This window comes from Sinocyclocheilus anshuiensis, unplaced genomic scaffold (assembly GCF_001515605.1).
Source record: "Sinocyclocheilus anshuiensis isolate Anshui unplaced genomic scaffold, SAMN03320099.WGS_v1.1 scaffold77, whole genome shotgun sequence".
Lineage (NCBI taxonomy): Eukaryota > Metazoa > Chordata > Actinopteri > Cypriniformes > Cyprinidae > Sinocyclocheilus > Sinocyclocheilus anshuiensis.
Genome location: NW_015537941.1, coordinates 369,343 through 386,846, shown reverse-complemented (window position 1 = coordinate 386,846; position 17,504 = coordinate 369,343). Strand labels below are relative to the sequence as shown.

Genomic DNA, 17,504 nt, shown 5'->3' with positions numbered 1-17,504 from the left:
GTCAATATATTATATAAATTAATTAGAGAAATTTGATAACATGTTATGTAACATATTTTAAGATTCTTAATGCAATATATATATATATATATATATTTTTTTTTATTATTATTATTTTAGAAAGTATATACAGTACATGTTATATATTTTGTTTGTTTTATTCTTATTTTAGTTCATACATTCTAAAAAAACTGCTGATTTTTTTTTTATTCGATTTGTAAATCTATTTTTTTCCTTGTACACCAAATGTTGGATAATTTTTACATTTTTAAAAAATTCTGTACATGACCTCACACTGTAATTGTACATACCCGTTTCTCTTCGAGTTCATGAGCCACTGAACAAAGTCTTGCGCTCTCCTGGTCTCCAAGTATTTGCTGTAGTCGTTGGAGAAAGTTCCCTCAGAATGTCTCTTCGCGGTCGTGAATCCCTGACCTCTCGCCAGAAGACCTTCTACTGTCTCTGTGCTGCACGACCAGACGATATATGAGTGTTACATTACGTAAACTGAACAAAACGATGCCCACATTTCCAAATAAAGTCCTCAAAAAGCTAAAAAAGTACTAGAAAATTATCTTCAAATTAGTTTATTATTGCTCAGAAACAAACTGTAAAGGACATGAAACACCATAAAAGGCCATTTCTCCAACCTTGTGTTGTCGTCTTGCAGTGGGACGCAGATGCTCTTTTGAACAAAGAGGAGCAGAAGAAGACCAGCGAGATATTGAACGCCTTTCATTTTGAGAGCTTCTTTCAGTTCTGAACACACACGTTCTGTAACAATGAGAAGAAAAAACACACGTTTGAAACCAACCGAACATCTACGAGGCTTTGGGTCTCTCACAGAGGTCCTTCAACTTACCAATGGATGGAAGAGTTGAGTGTGTTTGGATCTTCTCCTGCTGCTTTCGTGGCCTCTTCTCAATGGTCTGGGTCTTATGTAGTCGGTCCAGGTGGGCCGTCCCGTCTCGGCAGCCCACACACACGCGTACATGTGCGTTCAGATCCATTAGTGTCAGTCCATTACCCGCTCTGGATGAAACCGCTCGTGTTTGCTTAAAGAGCGAGATGTGCCAAAGTACCTCCAGATAAGAGCCATCCTGGAGGTGCGAGACAGCAGGGTGGAGGCTTTCGCAAATAAACCCAGAGAAAAATAACCCTCAAAGTGCTACTGTAGGCGAAAATCAAGAGGGGAGACGGATAGTCTGCCCATGAGAACGTGACAAACGGACTTTTCATGTGTTTTTTAGTTTTACTACACATGATTCTTGTGTCCAACCCAGGATGCTTTGCAGTCAAAATCAGTGTGATTTGATTAACAAAAATCATTGCAATGCAATATGAATATGTCAATGACAACTTTGTGTAAACAAAAGTGGTGGACAAAGTTTCTTCATATATAAAAAAAAATCCCAGAATGCATTTTGAGGTGCTAGAATTTGATTACTAGCATATCAAATGTTCATATATTTGTTGGTTTAATAAACAACAAATTAATTTAGTTGAAAACCGTACAATTTGTTGTGCATCAATAATCAACTTAAACTGAAACTTCAAATTTAAATGTTTTAAAAATGCTATTAATAAAGTTGTTTTTTAATCAAATCAGGACAACAGTAAAATCTCTACTTTAACTGCAAATATATACATTTTTAATGATTTCAAATATTTTAACAGACAAGAGGCTTGGCTTGTAAGAATGAATGAATTTTGAAATTATTTCATATTTCTTGAACTTGAACTTGAAAACAATGTTATTTAATATGTGTAAAGCGTAAATAAGTCACAAACAATTAAACACATTTTTCTTGAATTTTATTACAGATTGAAAATATCTCTGCTATATCATACAAATTATGGCGTATATTTTAAAAGTAATGGCACATACAATAAATATTTTCTTAAAAGATGACTTGATACTCAAAGCTTGATTATTTAAAGTGTGAAAATATTGTAATGCATTATTTTATATTTAATATATTTGATAATTAAAATATAAAATGATATTAAACAATATTAAACATTAACATTATTTTTGTACTATACATGAAAATGTACAGCTGGCAATGAACTTGATATGGAAAATACACAATATTGCTCTCACCAGCTTAAAAGGTAATTAATAATAATAATAAATAATAATAATTAAATCTGAGAGTATTTAATTCAAATACCTTTTTTATTTTATTTTTACTCTCAGTTTTCTTTAGCTAGCTCATCAAGCTTTGTGTTCATCCAGTAAGTATTTCTATGTTTTTTTTCGGTGTACTAAAGACTCATGACTCAGTTGTTCAGACTATACATTTGAAACTGATAAACGTGACTAAAGGAGTCCGTTATTGCATCACAGTACAGTAGCTACAGGGTTCTTGTGGATTCAGTGGCTGCTGATGGGGAGTCGCACACTCCTGACGTGTTTTAAGTGCGTGAAGTGGTCTGGAAGTAATGTGGATTCAGTGCTGGGGCTTCTGGGTGGGATTTTTTGGTCCAATGGAAAGTTTCACAAGTTCAAGCAAAGCAGTTTTTCAGAAAGTGACTCATGTGAGTGTAGACGTGCCGATTGGCCGAGCCACCGAGACCGTGGTCTTCATCAGTGTACCACTGACAGAGAGACAGAACAGGTCATGAGTGAAAAACACTTCAAATATTCACCATATATCTATTTTAATACTTTTTGGAGCTGCTTTATGGATTGTTGACATGAAGAATTCACGTCTACCAATGTGACATGCAAAAAAAAAACTCTAATTATGCTAATTATTTTATTACATTTTTTAATTGCTTTGCAATGCTATTGAGCTTATTTATATATATAAATTTACAAATAAATGTAAAAATAAATGAAGAAACCTTTTTATATGTAATATTTTAGTACTATATACAGTATATATATAATATTTATATTTATTATACAGATGTATAAATAATTTAATTTAAGCATAATTCTATATATTTCAATTAATATAAAAGAATATTATTATATTTTTACTATATTCATTATATTATAATTTATTCGAATAAATTTGCATGAATAAAATGCAATTCTGCTCCTTTCTTACCATTGTATCAAAGTCCACTTGTTCATCCACGAGCGCTTTAGAGATCTGAGCAGCTTGTTGGAAGTGAACATTATCTAAAAACACCAACGAAAAGCAGAAAAAAAAAGATGTAATGAGTTTTCATTTTAAGTCAAGTAATTTGAGTTATTTTAAAGATATTTACATGTTTAGGAATTTGAAATAAATACTTTTTTTTTTTTACTGATCTAAAACTCAAAATACCAAGGAAATATATTTCTGTAGTTTTTAGGAAATATTCTGAATAAGTATAATAACTAAAATGACTTAAAATATATTTGTTATGATATTTACAGTAATTGAACATGTAAATAATATATAAGGGCTGCATATAAAAATTTCAGTGATAAATGAATATAAATTTCAGAAAATACATTTTTAAACAAAAATGACAAAAGAAAAACATTAAACAAGAATGCAGCTCATTTTTATTTTTTATTTTCATATTAATTTATTTTCATTTCTTCACGTTATGCAGAGACAGGACGAGGGACAGAGAGAGAGAGAGACGGGTCGTATCTCACCGTCAGCGGTGCCGTGCACCAGGAGGTACTGGACCGATTTAAAGTTCTTGGCTCTTCCCGTCACTGTGGAATTCTGCAAGAATCATAACATCCCATAAACCCTGAGTGACGCAGCGCTTGCGCTTTCCTCTCGTGAGTTATTTCAGGACTGACTCATGCTTCTCTGTGACGTCATCATGGGGAAACCAATGAGTTTATTGAAAAAAAAGTTTAGAATTTCCAAGCGCAACTTACATCGTAAAAGGCCTGGTTCTCCGCTGGCGTCAGCATGTACCTCTCAGTGTAAATAGAGTCTGGAGGAAATTACAGAACAGTCTTATCACATGACAGGAATGAACTTCAATGAGGGGAAAATGAAATATAAAACCATAATCAGTACTACGTAGTAACTGATTACATGTAATCTGGTTCACATAATCAGATTCCAAAAACGAAGTACTTGTAATTAGATTATCTTTCATTTGAAAATGCTAGATTACAGTTACGTTTTTATGGAATACATGATTATATATTCACTCAATGGCATTACATTTTTCCGAATTTATTGATTTCATAATATTGATAACAGAATGAAATACATTTTCTTTGTTTGTTTTAATCAGTATGGTACACAATTACATTCGTGTCTACGTGACAAATGAGCTAAATCAAAAGTAATCTAAAAGTAATGAAAACGTACTACAGACTACATTACCTAATATCTGTAATCCAGATTATGTTACTAACTACAGTTTTCATAATGTAATTTGAAATCAGTAATGGATTACAATTATACATAATACATACCATAATACTCCCATTTAGAGACCGGAGCGACGGCCATTCCGTATTTAAAAACTCCACTTCCGGCTCCCAGAACCATGGAAGTGACGTAACCGCCGTAAGACTGCATCGCAAACACACAGTTACTTATACAGTGACCCAAAAAATTGTATTTGGACTTAAAATGCATTAATATCTTTGCATCAAATAACAAAATATAAAAGTCAGTGTCATTATTTTAAAGACGGATAAAACAACCACTTTGCAATCAAGACAACTGTCAAAAAGAAGTTTGTCAGATTCATGATATCAGAACAACGGTTTCTGGTAATTAAACTTACCCAGCCCCAGATGGCAACCCTGTTTTTATCTATGAAGCCCATGTCAATAAAATGTCTAAAAATGAAGAAAAAATATATAATTGTCATTTCTAATAAATTACATGCAAATGTCAACTGTATGCTATGTAACATGATGAAACCAATTGTTATAGTTCAATTATGAGTGAATTATTGCTAGAATACTGCACTTCACTACAATTTTTTTAGTGTAGGTTGTTTCTAGGGTCTTCAAGGTGGTTGCTAGGGCATTGCTAAGTTGCTAGATGGTTTCCAGGGTGTTCTGGGTGGTTGCTAGGCATTGCTAGGTTGACAGGATGTCACTAGATGGTTTCCGGGGTGTTATGTGTGGTTGCTAGGCATTGCTAGGTTGACAGGATGTCACTAGATGGTTTCCGGGGTGTTATGTGTGGTTGCTAGGCATTGCTAGGTTGACAGGATGTCACTAGATGGTTTCCGGGGTGTTATGTGTGGTTGCTAGGCATTGCTAGGTTGACAGGATGTCACTAGATGGTTTCCGGGGTGTTATGTGTGGTTGCTAGGCATTGCTAGGTTGACAGGATGTCACTAGATGGTTTCCGGGGTGTTATGTGTGGTTGCTAGGCATTGCTAGGTTGACAGGATGTCACTAGATGGTTTCCGGGGTGTTATGTGTGGTTGCTAGGCATTGCTAGGTTGACAGGATGTCACTAGATGGTTTCCAGGGTGTTGGGAGTTGGGATGCTGGGGCATTGGCAAGTTGCTAGGGTGTCGGGCTAGGTGGTTTCCAGGGTGTTCTGGGTCATTGCTAAGTGGTTCCTGAAGTGTTCTAGGTGGCTGCTAGAGTATTGCTAAGTGGTTTCCAAGGTGTTCTGGGTGGGTGCTAGGATGTCAATAGGGTGATATGGCTGATCATTAGGGGTGTTGCTAGATGGTTTCCACAGTATTCTGAATGGTTTCTAGGATGTTTCTAAGTGGTTTCCAGGGGTTCTAGATGGTCACTAGGGCTAGTATGACTATTATGTTGCTAAGTGGTTTCTGAGGTATTGTAGGTGGTTGCTAGGGCATTGATAAATGGTTTCCAGGGTGTTCTGGGTGGTTGCTATGTCGTTGCTAGGGTGATTTAGGTGGTCACTAGAGCGTTGCTACAGATTATAGCTTCCAGGGTGTTCTGGGAGGTTGCTAGGTCATTGCTAGGGTGATTTGGGTGGTCACTAGAGTGTTGCTACAGATTGTAACTTCTTGAGTGTTCTGGGTGGTTGCTAGGTCTTTGCTAGGGTGATTTGGGTGGTCACTAGAGTGTTGCTACAGATTGTAACTTCTTGAGTGTTCTGGGTGGTTGCTAGGTCTTTGCTAGGGTGATTTGGGTGGTCACTAGAGTGTTGCTACAGATTGTAACTTCTTGAGTGTTCTGGGTGGTTGCTAGGTCTTTGCTAGGGTGATTTGGGTGGTCACTAGAGTGTTGCTACAGATTGTAGCTTCCAGAGCGTTCTGGCTGGTTGCTAGGTCATTGCTAGGGTGATTTGGGTGGTCACTAGAGCGTTGCTACAGATTGTAGCTTCCAGAGCGTTCTGACTGGTTGCTAGGTCATTGCTAGGTTGATGTGGGTGGTCACTAGAGCGTTGCTACAGATTGTAGCTTCCAGAGCATTCTGGCTGGTTGCTAGGTCATTGCTAGGGAAATTTGGGTGGTCACTAGAGCGTTGCTACAGTTTGTAGCTTTCAGAGTGTTCTGGGTGGTTGCTAGGTCATTGCTAGGGTGATTTGGGTGGTCAAAAAGGGCGTTGTTAGGTGGAATCCAGGCTGTTCTGGGTGGTTACTAGTATGTTGAGAAGTGGTTTCTAGGTGGTTGCCAGGTTGTTTCCAGGATGATTTGAGTGGTTGCTAAGGCATTGCTATGTGAGTTGCCAGGGTGTTTTGGGTGGTTGCTAGGGTGTTGCTAAGTAGTTTTCATTGTATTCTGGGAGGTTGTCTATACTGGATCAAGTCAACGGAGTTTAGATATGAATCCTTTATTGTAAATCTATGAGATTTTTTCACCATTTTAACATCCAACATTTGAAAAATTGTTAGTCTGATCGCCAAGTAAAGTAACAGCTCACCTCTCCTCAACAAAACACATGGTTTGAGGAATTATTCATTTCTGCTGCACAAAAACATCAATACATATTCACTTCAGAGCTGTGTGGATACACATTTGTACCTAGCAGCTGTTATCTGATCCTCAACTTCGTAAGTGCCGAGTCGTTTGTAGAGGGCATGCATGATTTTGTCTCCTTGGTAACCACTTCCTCTCCCATCAAAGCTGGCCACAATCACTTTCTCCGTGCTGGCCAAGTATGTGGACCATCCCACCCTGAACCGGAAATCTGACTTCTGACTGCAGGGGCCTGCATATCTACAGGATATGAAAGAATCAAGACTGTAGTGGCCATCAAACCCAGATTAGAGCTCAAAATCAAACCACAAAATGTGTAGCTAGCTTACACATCAATAAGCAGAGGATATTTTTTGGATTTGTCGAATTTGGGAGGCAGAATCATCTGGTACCAGAGGTCTGAGGGAAAAAAAACCCACACAAGATTAGGATTTAAAACAAACATATTTCTAAGTTATTCGATCTGATTCTCCGCTCTCCTGCAGCGTCAGCCTTACCAAACTCTCCGATCTTCAGTGTGCCATGCGTAACAGACGGCATTGCGATATCCTGCAGAGTATTTTCCAAATCTTTGTTGTCTTCAAGAACTCTCACCTCTAAAAAATGTTTTGAGAAATTCAGTAAGTTAGTACCAGGAATATCAGTCCCCAGACGTTTGCAGACTGTTATAAAAAGAAGAGGGGATGCCACACAGTGGTAAACATGGCCTTGTCCCAACTTTTTTGAGATGTGTTGATGCCATGAAATTTAAAATCAACTTATTTTTCCCTTAAAATGATACATTTTCTCAGTTTAAACATTTGATATGTCATCTATGTTGTATTCTGAATAAAATATTGAAATTTGAAACATTGCATTCATTGCATTCTGTTTTTATTCACAATTTGTACAGTGTCCCAACTTTTTTGGAATCGGGTTTGTATATATTGTATATTTTTACTAATATTATAATATTAATATTATAATTAATATATTATTATAATTAATTTATTTATATATATATATGGTTTCCAGGGTGTTCTGGGTGGTTGCTAGGTTGACAGGATGTCACTAGATGGTTTCCAAGGTGTTGGGAGTTGGGATGCTAGGGCACTAGCAAGTTGCTAGGGTGTCACTAGGTGGTTTCCAGGGTGTTCTGGGTCATTGCTAAGTGGTTTCTGAAGTGTTCTAGGTGGTTGCTAGAGTATTGCTAAGTGGTTTCCAAGGTGTTCTGGGTGGGTGCTAGGATGTCAATAGGGTGATATGGGTGATCATTAGGGGTGTTGCTAGATGGTTTCCACAGTATTCTGAATGGTTTCTAGGCTGTTTCTAAGTGGTTTCCAGGGGGTTCTAGATGGTCACTAGGGCTAGTATGACTATTATGTTGCTAAGTGGTTTCTGAGGTATTGTAGGTGGTAGGAATTGATAAATTATATATATATAAAATTAATATTGTAATTCTATTACTTATATTGTGGCCCAGTAGTGCACAACACAACAAAATCTCCAAAACAACGAAATTAGCACAACACGACAAAATTAGTCCTATGCATTGTGTTGTGGAGATTTCGTTGTGCTGTGCACTACTGGGACACCATATATTTTACTTATATTACAAAATAACACATGAAAATTTACATTAAAAATTAATAAATTAGTGAATGAATAATTTTTTTTATTATATTCTTGTAGAGGACATGGGAAGTGGTGGGGATGTAATGAAAAATGTTCAGTAAATGGGATTTGAACCCATTTATGCTAACTGCTAATCTGTGGGCTAACAGCTAATGGCAGCGGTTTTAATGACTTTAATGCTTAGCCATACCTGTTCCATCTCTGCTGTTTCTCAGTGTATGCAGAGGCAGTCCAGGCCCTTCAGAAACAAACAAATAAAAGGAGTAGGGTACATTTCATTGAATTTTTGTGTGCTTTATGTACTTTGCATATAGAGAAGTGCTATAAAATGAATATACATGACGTACCAGAACAACTCATGAGGTAGTAGCTTCCTTTAGTGCTAAACAGGGCAGAATTATATTTGCACCGGTCCACATTGAGGGTACAGGTCAGACACTCACGCTCAGAATGAGAATCAACATTTATAGTCATTCTGCCGAAAAATAAATACACAATTTATTACATTTTTCAACTATGAAAATATCTGAATCATTTCAGCTTGCGACACTCACTTGTAAACGTTCCTTTGGCCCGGACTCGCATTGTGTTCGTTACTCACATAGTATCTGTCACAAACAGAGAAAAAAAGTTGAGAAAAGAATATCGGACACTCGGTAACAGAGGTTTCTAGCAAATGAACTTACACAGCATCGTTTGTGACCTTAAGGATGCTAGTGACCTCCCAATTTCCTGTTGTCAGGAACGACCTTACTGTCTAGGAAACAATATCGAACAATATGAAAAAATATGCAGAACACATGCAACGCTGTGTTTCTACTTCAATTTGAAGTTTATATTAGCTGAATGCAAAAATAAAATGGGTTACTAAAAATGGCTCAATTTGCCATTTTATCCTAAAAAAAAGCTAAAATCTAAAAATTGTAATACAATTTAAAATATTGTAAGTGTAAATATTCAATACATATACATATTAATGCAATAACATAACCTTAAATATAAGTTTAAATAGACATTTTAAATAGTACAAAATTGTATTCAATTATGTTTTTTATACTTTGCAAACTCACTGGACTGAAATAAACAAGATGCTTAAATTGCTTCTCATCACTCATAATGTAATAACAACTGCTGCTGTCCGGCCGAAAGACAGGTTCATCGGGAGAAAACTATGAAAACAGGGCAAACAAACCAACAAACAGACATATTAGCTTGACTCAACATTGCATTAAACATCAATTGATAACTTTGTCATCAAATAATTCATACCCGGCCAACCCAACCCGTGCTGCTTGTGATAACCTGGCTCTGTTGAAAAAAAAAAGCATATGAGAAAAAAGAATTGTGATTGGATGAGGACTGTGCTTCATTCGATTCAGTGACTCTACAATAGTCCAAGAAGTTAGATGTACCAGTGAACTTTCTGTCCAAGCATTGCCGCTGAAGTCATACGTCTTCAAAACGACATAGTTCTGCGTTCTCTTCTGCCACTGCACTGCAATTCGCTCATCTGACGCCCATGTAACAGTGCTCAGGTAGTGCTCTCTGTGATAAAACCCATCGTTTTAGGTCAAATTACTGAAGAACTTGCTGAATAACACATGCAAACACCAAAACTCTACCTTACCCTGCACCAACATCACTGGGAACCAGGACTTCATTGGTTATGGTTGTGTTTGTGTCCAAGACAAAGAGTTTGACAGTTGGGTTTGGGGTTCCGGCCTTGGAAACAAGCAAATGGGAGCATCAAAAATGTGCGTTATAAATAAATAAGTCACCCAAAAGTTTAAATTTGCTGAACATTTACTCACCCTCAGGCCATCCAAGATGAGTTTGTTTCTTCATGGGAACATATTTGGAGAAATTTAGCATTACATCACTAATGGATGGATCATCTGCAGTGAATGGGTGCCGTCAGAATGAGAGTCCAAACAGCTGATAAAAACATCACAATAATCTACAAGTAAGACTCCATAGTCCATCAATTAACCTCTTGTCAAGCGAAAATAGTTGTGTTTGTGATAAACAAATCCATCATTAAGATGTTTTTTAACTTCAAACTGTTTCCAGCTAAAATACGAATCCTCTATCGGTAAGGCTGCTTTCTTCAGTGAAAAAGTTGTGAATCAGGTGAGAAATATGCACAGATCAATCCCCGTTTACAGTCCAAAACAGTTCTAAACAAATATCTTGGTAGATTCTGATGTGAGAAGACAAACAGAAGATGGACGTTTTCACTGCAGAAAGCGTTATTATGGATTATGCACTCATATTTTAGCCTGAAGCAACTGATTAACGTTAAAATGCCTTAATGATGGATTTGTTTCTTGCAAACACACAACTTTTCACTTCACAAGACGTGGTGGACTGGACTGGAATCATGCTGTGGATTGTTGTGATGTTTTTATCAGCTGTTTGGACTCTCATTCTGACGGCACCCATTCATTACAGCGGATCCATTGGCGACCAAGTGATGTAATGCTAAATTTCTTCAAACTTGTTCCGCTGAAGAAACAAATTCATCTACTGTACATCTTGGATGACCTGAGGGTAAATTTTCAGCAAATTTTCAATTTTGGCAAACTATTCCTCTAACATCACACTTTGCTTTAAAAAAAAAAAAAATCCTTTTACCTTGGGGTATGGTATTAAGACCGTATTTGGATATTGGCCTTCTCCGTACCATGTATACTCAATGTTGTGGACTCCTGAGTCATTAAATTTGGCGTATGCCACAAACCTCCCATTTGGTGACCACCACAGAGCAAAGTTGGTGGAGAACATCTCCTCTGCAGAGAAAACAGGTATACAAGAACACTAGCTTTTTTGGTGAAATATTCCATTAAGTCTTCAAAAAGTAAAAGACCTCTGTTATGAATGATTAACATCCATCAGCTTCATTAAATATGTATCTCTTACCCTCGTACACCCAGTCAGGAATGCCATTGAGGATCAGGTTGTGGGCTCCATCAGTAGTGACCTGCCTGAATGCAGAGGTGGGCGTTTCTTTCACAAAGACGTTGTTTTGCCACACAAAAGCCTGCATGGATTTGAAAAAATATATATATCATTAAACATTTTTGTTGGGTGGGAGTATGTGTGCAAAGTATTTGGAGTTTTGGAAAACAAGCAGTTTTGTAGTAGCTACTTTTAAGCTAGCTCATCCAGTTACTCCCTTGACTGCTACACGCTACTATCCAAAAGTAGCTTTAAAACACTGAAGATATTTGGTGGAGAAAAAAGCTGAGTCATTCCATGTAAACTCAACCAGACATTCTTCAGACATTCCTCTTTAAAAGAAAAAAAGTATCATATTTTTGCAAACTGACCCACATTTGGTTTTTGACCACTGAAAATATGTACATTTTAACAATTTACTCTTGGAGCCATATTGAAATTCCAATATTTCTGGAACTGAACCATATAGGGCCTTAAAAATGAAGAGTCCAAAAGGAAAGTTTGTTAAGACCCAATATCTAAAAGGGCATTAGCATATCTTTAATACATCTTGAGTTACAGGCATGCAAACTTTGGAGAAAAACTTGAAATGCGCTGTTTCTCCATTTTTGAATGGTCACCATTGACACATAATGCAACAAAGATTGCTAAAGTGAACAGATTTTACTAACAGACCTACCAATCTCTGTGTAAAAATAACATTATGATGCTGCCATCTTTCTGAAAATTGCCATTTTGACCCCCCTCTACAAAAAAGTGGATTACTCAGTCAATATTCATCCATGACATTTAATATTTTGGCTTTCATCACTAAATGTCCGTCTTTCTTCAGAAAAAAATATCAGCAAAATCCAAAATTTGAGCCAGGGAAGTTTTTGAAATTTGCTTGATTTGACACGGAATGACCCAGCTGCATGTTTTGTAAGAAACAAATCCATCAAGACATTTTTTCACTTCAAAAAACGTTGCTTCCAGCTAAAATATGAGTCCATAATCCATAATATTGCTTTCTCTAGTGAAAAACTCATCTTGTTTGAAACAGGAGAGAAACATGCACAGATAAAGCACAGTTTTTACAAGTGAAAACAGTCCAAAACAGTTCTAAACAAATATATTGATGGATTTTGATGTGAGAGGACAACCAGGGATGGACTTTTTCACTAGAAAAAGCAATATTATGGATTATAAACTCGTATTTTAGCCAGCATTTTGTCATACTACAACACTACTTGCTGGGAAAATTAGCTTGATACTGGAAAAGCTACAGCCCTCAACATTTAATATATCTTTTGAACATTTAACTAATAACACTAGTAAATACTGTATTTATAAATAACAGTATTTAACTGTTTATTCAATTAAAGTTATTTAACAAAAAGAAGCTGTGTGCGCAAATATCTCTGTCATGCTATAGCACTACTTGCTGGAAAAATTAGCTTGTTGTTGGACTGTTTTTTTTTTTAAATAGCTTAGCTATTGTCATGCTACTGAAAAATGTAGTCAAGTTAGTAGCATTGCTTCTTATAGTTAGTTACAAATTGAAAAGCCATATGATTAAACAATTTTGTCATGATACAGCGCTACTTATTGTAAAAATTTGCTTTTTTGGAAAAGCTACAGTTTCTTTTACCTCCAGTATGTAATATATCTTTTATAATACTTAACTATAGACTAGAAAACCCCAGTATGTATTGATATATCCCGATATTTAAAAAAGGAAGCTGTGTCCCGAGTTTGTTGGAGAAATTAGCATATTACCTAAAAAAGCTACATTGTTTTCAAAAACAGCTTAGCCACTGTCACACTACTAAAAAATGTAGTAACGCTTTTGTCAAACTACTGCTATTTGTTGAGAAAAACATTTTTTTTTACTGTTAAAGCTACACCGTTTTAATGATTAACTACAATGTAGTTAACCCTATGTAGTTAGCTACCCTCAAAACTGTTTAAAAGTACATATTAACACATGTAGTAAACCAAGTACCTCATAGACAGAAAGAATAAATAATGACATGGCAAAAACTAGTTAAATGACGACAATAAGGTTTTATGACACGTACATGACATAACAACTACTGATATGATACTCACCAGTTTGTGGCCGGTTGGCGACCATGCTAGGTACTGGATTTCATGTGGGATATCTGTATTTATAAAATCCCTGAAATAAAGAGCAAATTAGTCATCTTAAATGATTACAGAGTGATCATTAATCACAGTTATGACATAGCATAGCAGTTTGTTAGCATAAACAGCTAGCTAAATGTATAGAGCGTAAAAACACTAGTAAACAAACCTTTTTTCCAGGTCATAGATGGAATATGATGCAGTGTAGGAGTGTCTCCATAGCTGGAGAAGAAAGTCAACATTAAACATCTGGACACCAATAGCAGACGATAAATGATTAATTACCACATCAAAGCATTTCATGGATTACCTTAGTGTAGTTGCTCAGGAAACAGACGTATTTTCGATCGGCTGACACCATGTAATCAAAAGCTGCCACACGGGACTGATAACATCAAAGAAAGACAACCGTTGTAAGTTCAAGGAATAGATACAAACGTGCATTTACATGTAAGCCATTTAACAGATGCTCTTATCAGACTTTTAAACAGATCTAAGAACAGAGAATTGCACATGCCTTGATTCGAATAGACCATTTTAGAATTTCTGAAGAAACAAGAGTGCTTTCTTGTGCGAAACTGGTTTAGTACATTGCTATGTGGTTGCTAGGGTATTCTAGGTAGTTGCTAGGAGGTTGCTTACTTCGCCAACTATAAAAAGACCCAACCCCACATCTTTCGATGTAAATTTCTGGGACTTTTCACTCGCTTAATCGCTCATGTGGCAAAAATCATTGAAATCATGTTAACACTTTAATTTAGGGACCAATTCTCACTATTAACTAGTTGCTTATTAACATCCCTATCACTAGCATACTGGCTGTTTATGAGCACTTATAAGGCACATATTAATGTGTTATTCTGCATAACTACCTTACTAACTATTAATAAGCAGCAAATTAAAAGTTTATTGAGACAAAGTCATTGTTAATAGTTAGTTAATAATAGTGAGAATTGGCCCCCCAAACTAATCAAACTCACTTACGTCCAGTATGTGACATTTCAACACACCACTTCTTATTCAGAAAAGGGAATATGTGGCAAACACTCTTACAAATATCTGCTGATTCACGAATTCCCTTCCATTTCCTGTGGTTGCGTTGATCAGATGCAATGAACCTTCTCCTGTCTTGTGAAGATATTCATCATCTGCATGAAAAATATAAAGGTATAGCAAATGGTTGATTTCATTATAAAACATGCCAATATCCACTTACAAAAGTTTACTTACGAACATATCATGTATTATCATGTTTTTGGACTGGGTACTATAAGTAACTACCACAGAACATGGATATGCACTTAAAAACACCAAAAAAATGCCATGCTAGAACGATATAAAAACCATGGTAGGCTACATGTTATATTTCAAAGTACCATAGTGTTTCTATTTGATTCCATCATTGTACCATGGTACAGCTACAGCATACTTTCTATTTAGGTTTACATATTTATTTGTAGGGTTTTTTTTATTCATAGTACCTGAGACCCATCGCATGTTGTATGACTTGGTTCTTGCAGTTCCATTGAAGTAATCTTCTAAAGTAAAAGTCCTCTGGGATTCAGTTTTATCCACTGATAGATAGATAGATAGATAGATAGATAGATAGATACATAGATAGATAGATAGATAGATAGATAGATAGATAGATAGATAGATAGATAGATAGATAGATAGATAGATAGATAGATAGATAGATAGATAGATAGATAGATAGATAGATAGATAGATAGATAGATAGATAGATAGATAGATAGATAGATAGATAGATAGATAGAATTGATTTATTGAAACACAAACTTTGTCAGTGTATGTGTTATATAATAAATTGTGCATTATACAAGCAAAATCATTATCCCGTGCAAAGTTCAGATTGAGGGAAAGATAATGGCTCAGCTAAGAGGTGCAGAGCTGTCCGTTCAGCGTCTAAAACACTGATGTAAGTAAGCACTCCTGCAGCCAATCACCCGTGACAGCTTACTAACTATAATATTACTTCAGTAAGTGAGACTTATAAATCCATAAAACATATAATAATAGTTTTTACATTTACAAGTTTACCATGAATCCATAGAGCTATCAATCAGAAATAGCTATTGATTTCAAGAGGCATTAATAAACGTATCCACACAAATGCGCATGGATTTATCCATAAACAAGCACCTACCGTTGAGTAAAATGGCTGTTGGAACAGCTATTAACACAACGATCACTACGATCCCAAATGCTGCCAGAACCCATTTTCCAACCCCCTAAAATATGTCAAGAACAACAATCAGATAAATCCACTTTAAAATCAATCATACACGCAAAGAACGCAGCACCTTTACTCTCCAAATGCGCTTTTACGCACAACTCTCTAAAGTTAAAAACGAACTTGTACAAACTGTGCACAACATATATGCACTATTTAGCACTTACTGACCATCTTAGAGTGAAATGCGAGAGTATTGGTTCAGAATTCCGTTATATTACAGAGCAATTCGGTTTCTCTGTTGCGCGCTGACGCTCCCGAGAGTCGAATAGAGCGGGAGTGTTAAATATTACCTCAACTGTGCTTGTTAAGGAAACAATAAAGTGGTGACAGCTTAAAGTTCGCATTCCTTTAAAACGCGGTATCTTAGTCAGTGATACAGTAATTTCACTGGAATGCATGTCAAAGCTACTAATGAAGCTGTGCGTGGTGTTTTCTGCACAAGTTTTTCACGATGGCATGTTGTAAGGGAATGGATCAGTGTCCTCAAATATTCATGCAAAGCAGATACTTTTTCATTTGTGTTATCAAATGCTCGATATTTGTCTTATTGCAAGCGCCATGTGAGGATGATTCGTCAGAAGCGTGTGTTACATACCAGTGAAATCCAATTCGCGAATCATTAATTTGAACCGATTCGATTTCGAGCGAAATGATTCGCAAAGCGATTGTACAAAATTAATGTAGCTATTGTTAAAATGCTGGAAATTGTTAAAGATTTTAATGACTAGTAGTCGTATGAATATTTGAAATACTAGTCCCTGTTATTCAGGTTAAACTTGTAGCTGTGTTTTGGAACATGATAGCTTTTTAGTTTTGAGCAGGTCATAGCTGAATAGTTTGCTAGCTACCACAGAACAAAAACCAGCGTGGCCAATTAGCTGGTTTATTACTGGTCCAACATGTTCTACAAAAGCTATTTTACGAACGAATGATTCGCTAAATGAATCGGACTTCCCAACACCTTCACCTAATGACAGAAAACGGTTAGTATATAAATCTATTAATTCATTAATCAAATCGTTAAAAGATAGGCCACAATTTACATTCTGTTATAGGCCATAACTGTTGTAATGAAAATATGAAGCTTTAGCACTATGTATTAGCGATAAAGGCAAAAAGCAAACATTTCACACAGTATTAGTCCAGAATGGAATACATGAGGCATTACATTTTTCTAAACTAAGAAATAGTGCCATTTTCTCCATATGAATCATAGCTTATGGAAAGCCAGCATTCCCTCGCATACTGTAATGGCTTGTTTTCTGACAGCTTTACAGCAGGCCCCATTGCCTCTCAAACCATAAAATTTATGATGGTCATTGATAAAGCAAATAATAAATAATGTGAGGTGACATATAGGCGCACTTCCTTGAGTTGTTTTAAAGGAGATGAAGCGTGTGTTTGACTTTAGCATACTGGTGTATTATAAAAACAAATTCCCTGATTTAAGTTGAAATCAAAAAACATTTTAACATAATTTAAGACTTTAAACGCTATTCTAAACCTCATGTAGGCCATTTTGGGAATTAGATAATCGCATATGTTTCTACTTTGTTTAAACAATTTGATTAAGTCAGAATGGATTCCATCCCACATTACACATTTATTCCCAAATATTATGATTCAGGAATAGGGTGAACCCCTCTTTTTGGCATAAAGCATTATGTATTGCATTGATTTTCCATTCTTCAATCGTGTCTGTATTCTTTGA

The 17,504-nt window shown here is 36.0% G+C and overlaps 2 protein-coding genes across 2 annotated transcripts in view; both read right to left on the bottom strand.

The window, feature by feature from the left end:
- LOC107663711 (glucagon) overlaps positions 1-938 on the bottom strand; it is a 2,534-nt gene extending 1,596 nt beyond the window's left edge. Inside the window, exons 1-3 of the mRNA XM_016454020.1 lie at positions 863-938; positions 651-774; positions 312-467 (exon numbers count right to left, since the gene is read on the bottom strand). Coding sequence (XP_016309506.1) covers positions 312-467; positions 651-739 — 245 coding nt within the window. The 5' untranslated portion in view covers positions 740-774; positions 863-938. The remainder of the gene's footprint in view (positions 1-311; positions 468-650; positions 775-862) is intronic.
- A 1,297-nt stretch (positions 939-2,235) lies between these two features.
- On the bottom strand, positions 2,236-16,116 carry LOC107663703 (dipeptidyl peptidase 4-like). The gene is made up of 26 exons (XM_016454008.1): positions 15,962-16,116; positions 15,704-15,788; positions 15,018-15,110; positions 14,590-14,684; positions 13,847-13,921; positions 13,706-13,758; positions 13,501-13,570; positions 11,371-11,491; positions 11,086-11,240; positions 10,079-10,173; positions 9,864-9,996; positions 9,721-9,759; positions 9,522-9,620; positions 9,138-9,208; positions 9,006-9,059; positions 8,799-8,926; positions 8,642-8,689; positions 7,335-7,433; positions 7,167-7,236; positions 6,883-7,077; positions 4,705-4,759; positions 4,388-4,487; positions 3,836-3,894; positions 3,602-3,674; positions 3,060-3,133; positions 2,236-2,601 (listed from the first exon to the last, which is right to left on the bottom strand). Exons 1-26 carry the CDS (start codon positions 15,962-15,964, stop codon positions 2,509-2,511), a joined length of 2,235 nt encoding a protein of 744 aa, XP_016309494.1. The 5' UTR covers positions 15,965-16,116; the 3' UTR covers positions 2,236-2,508.
- Between the last annotated feature and the right edge of the window lie 1,388 nt (positions 16,117-17,504).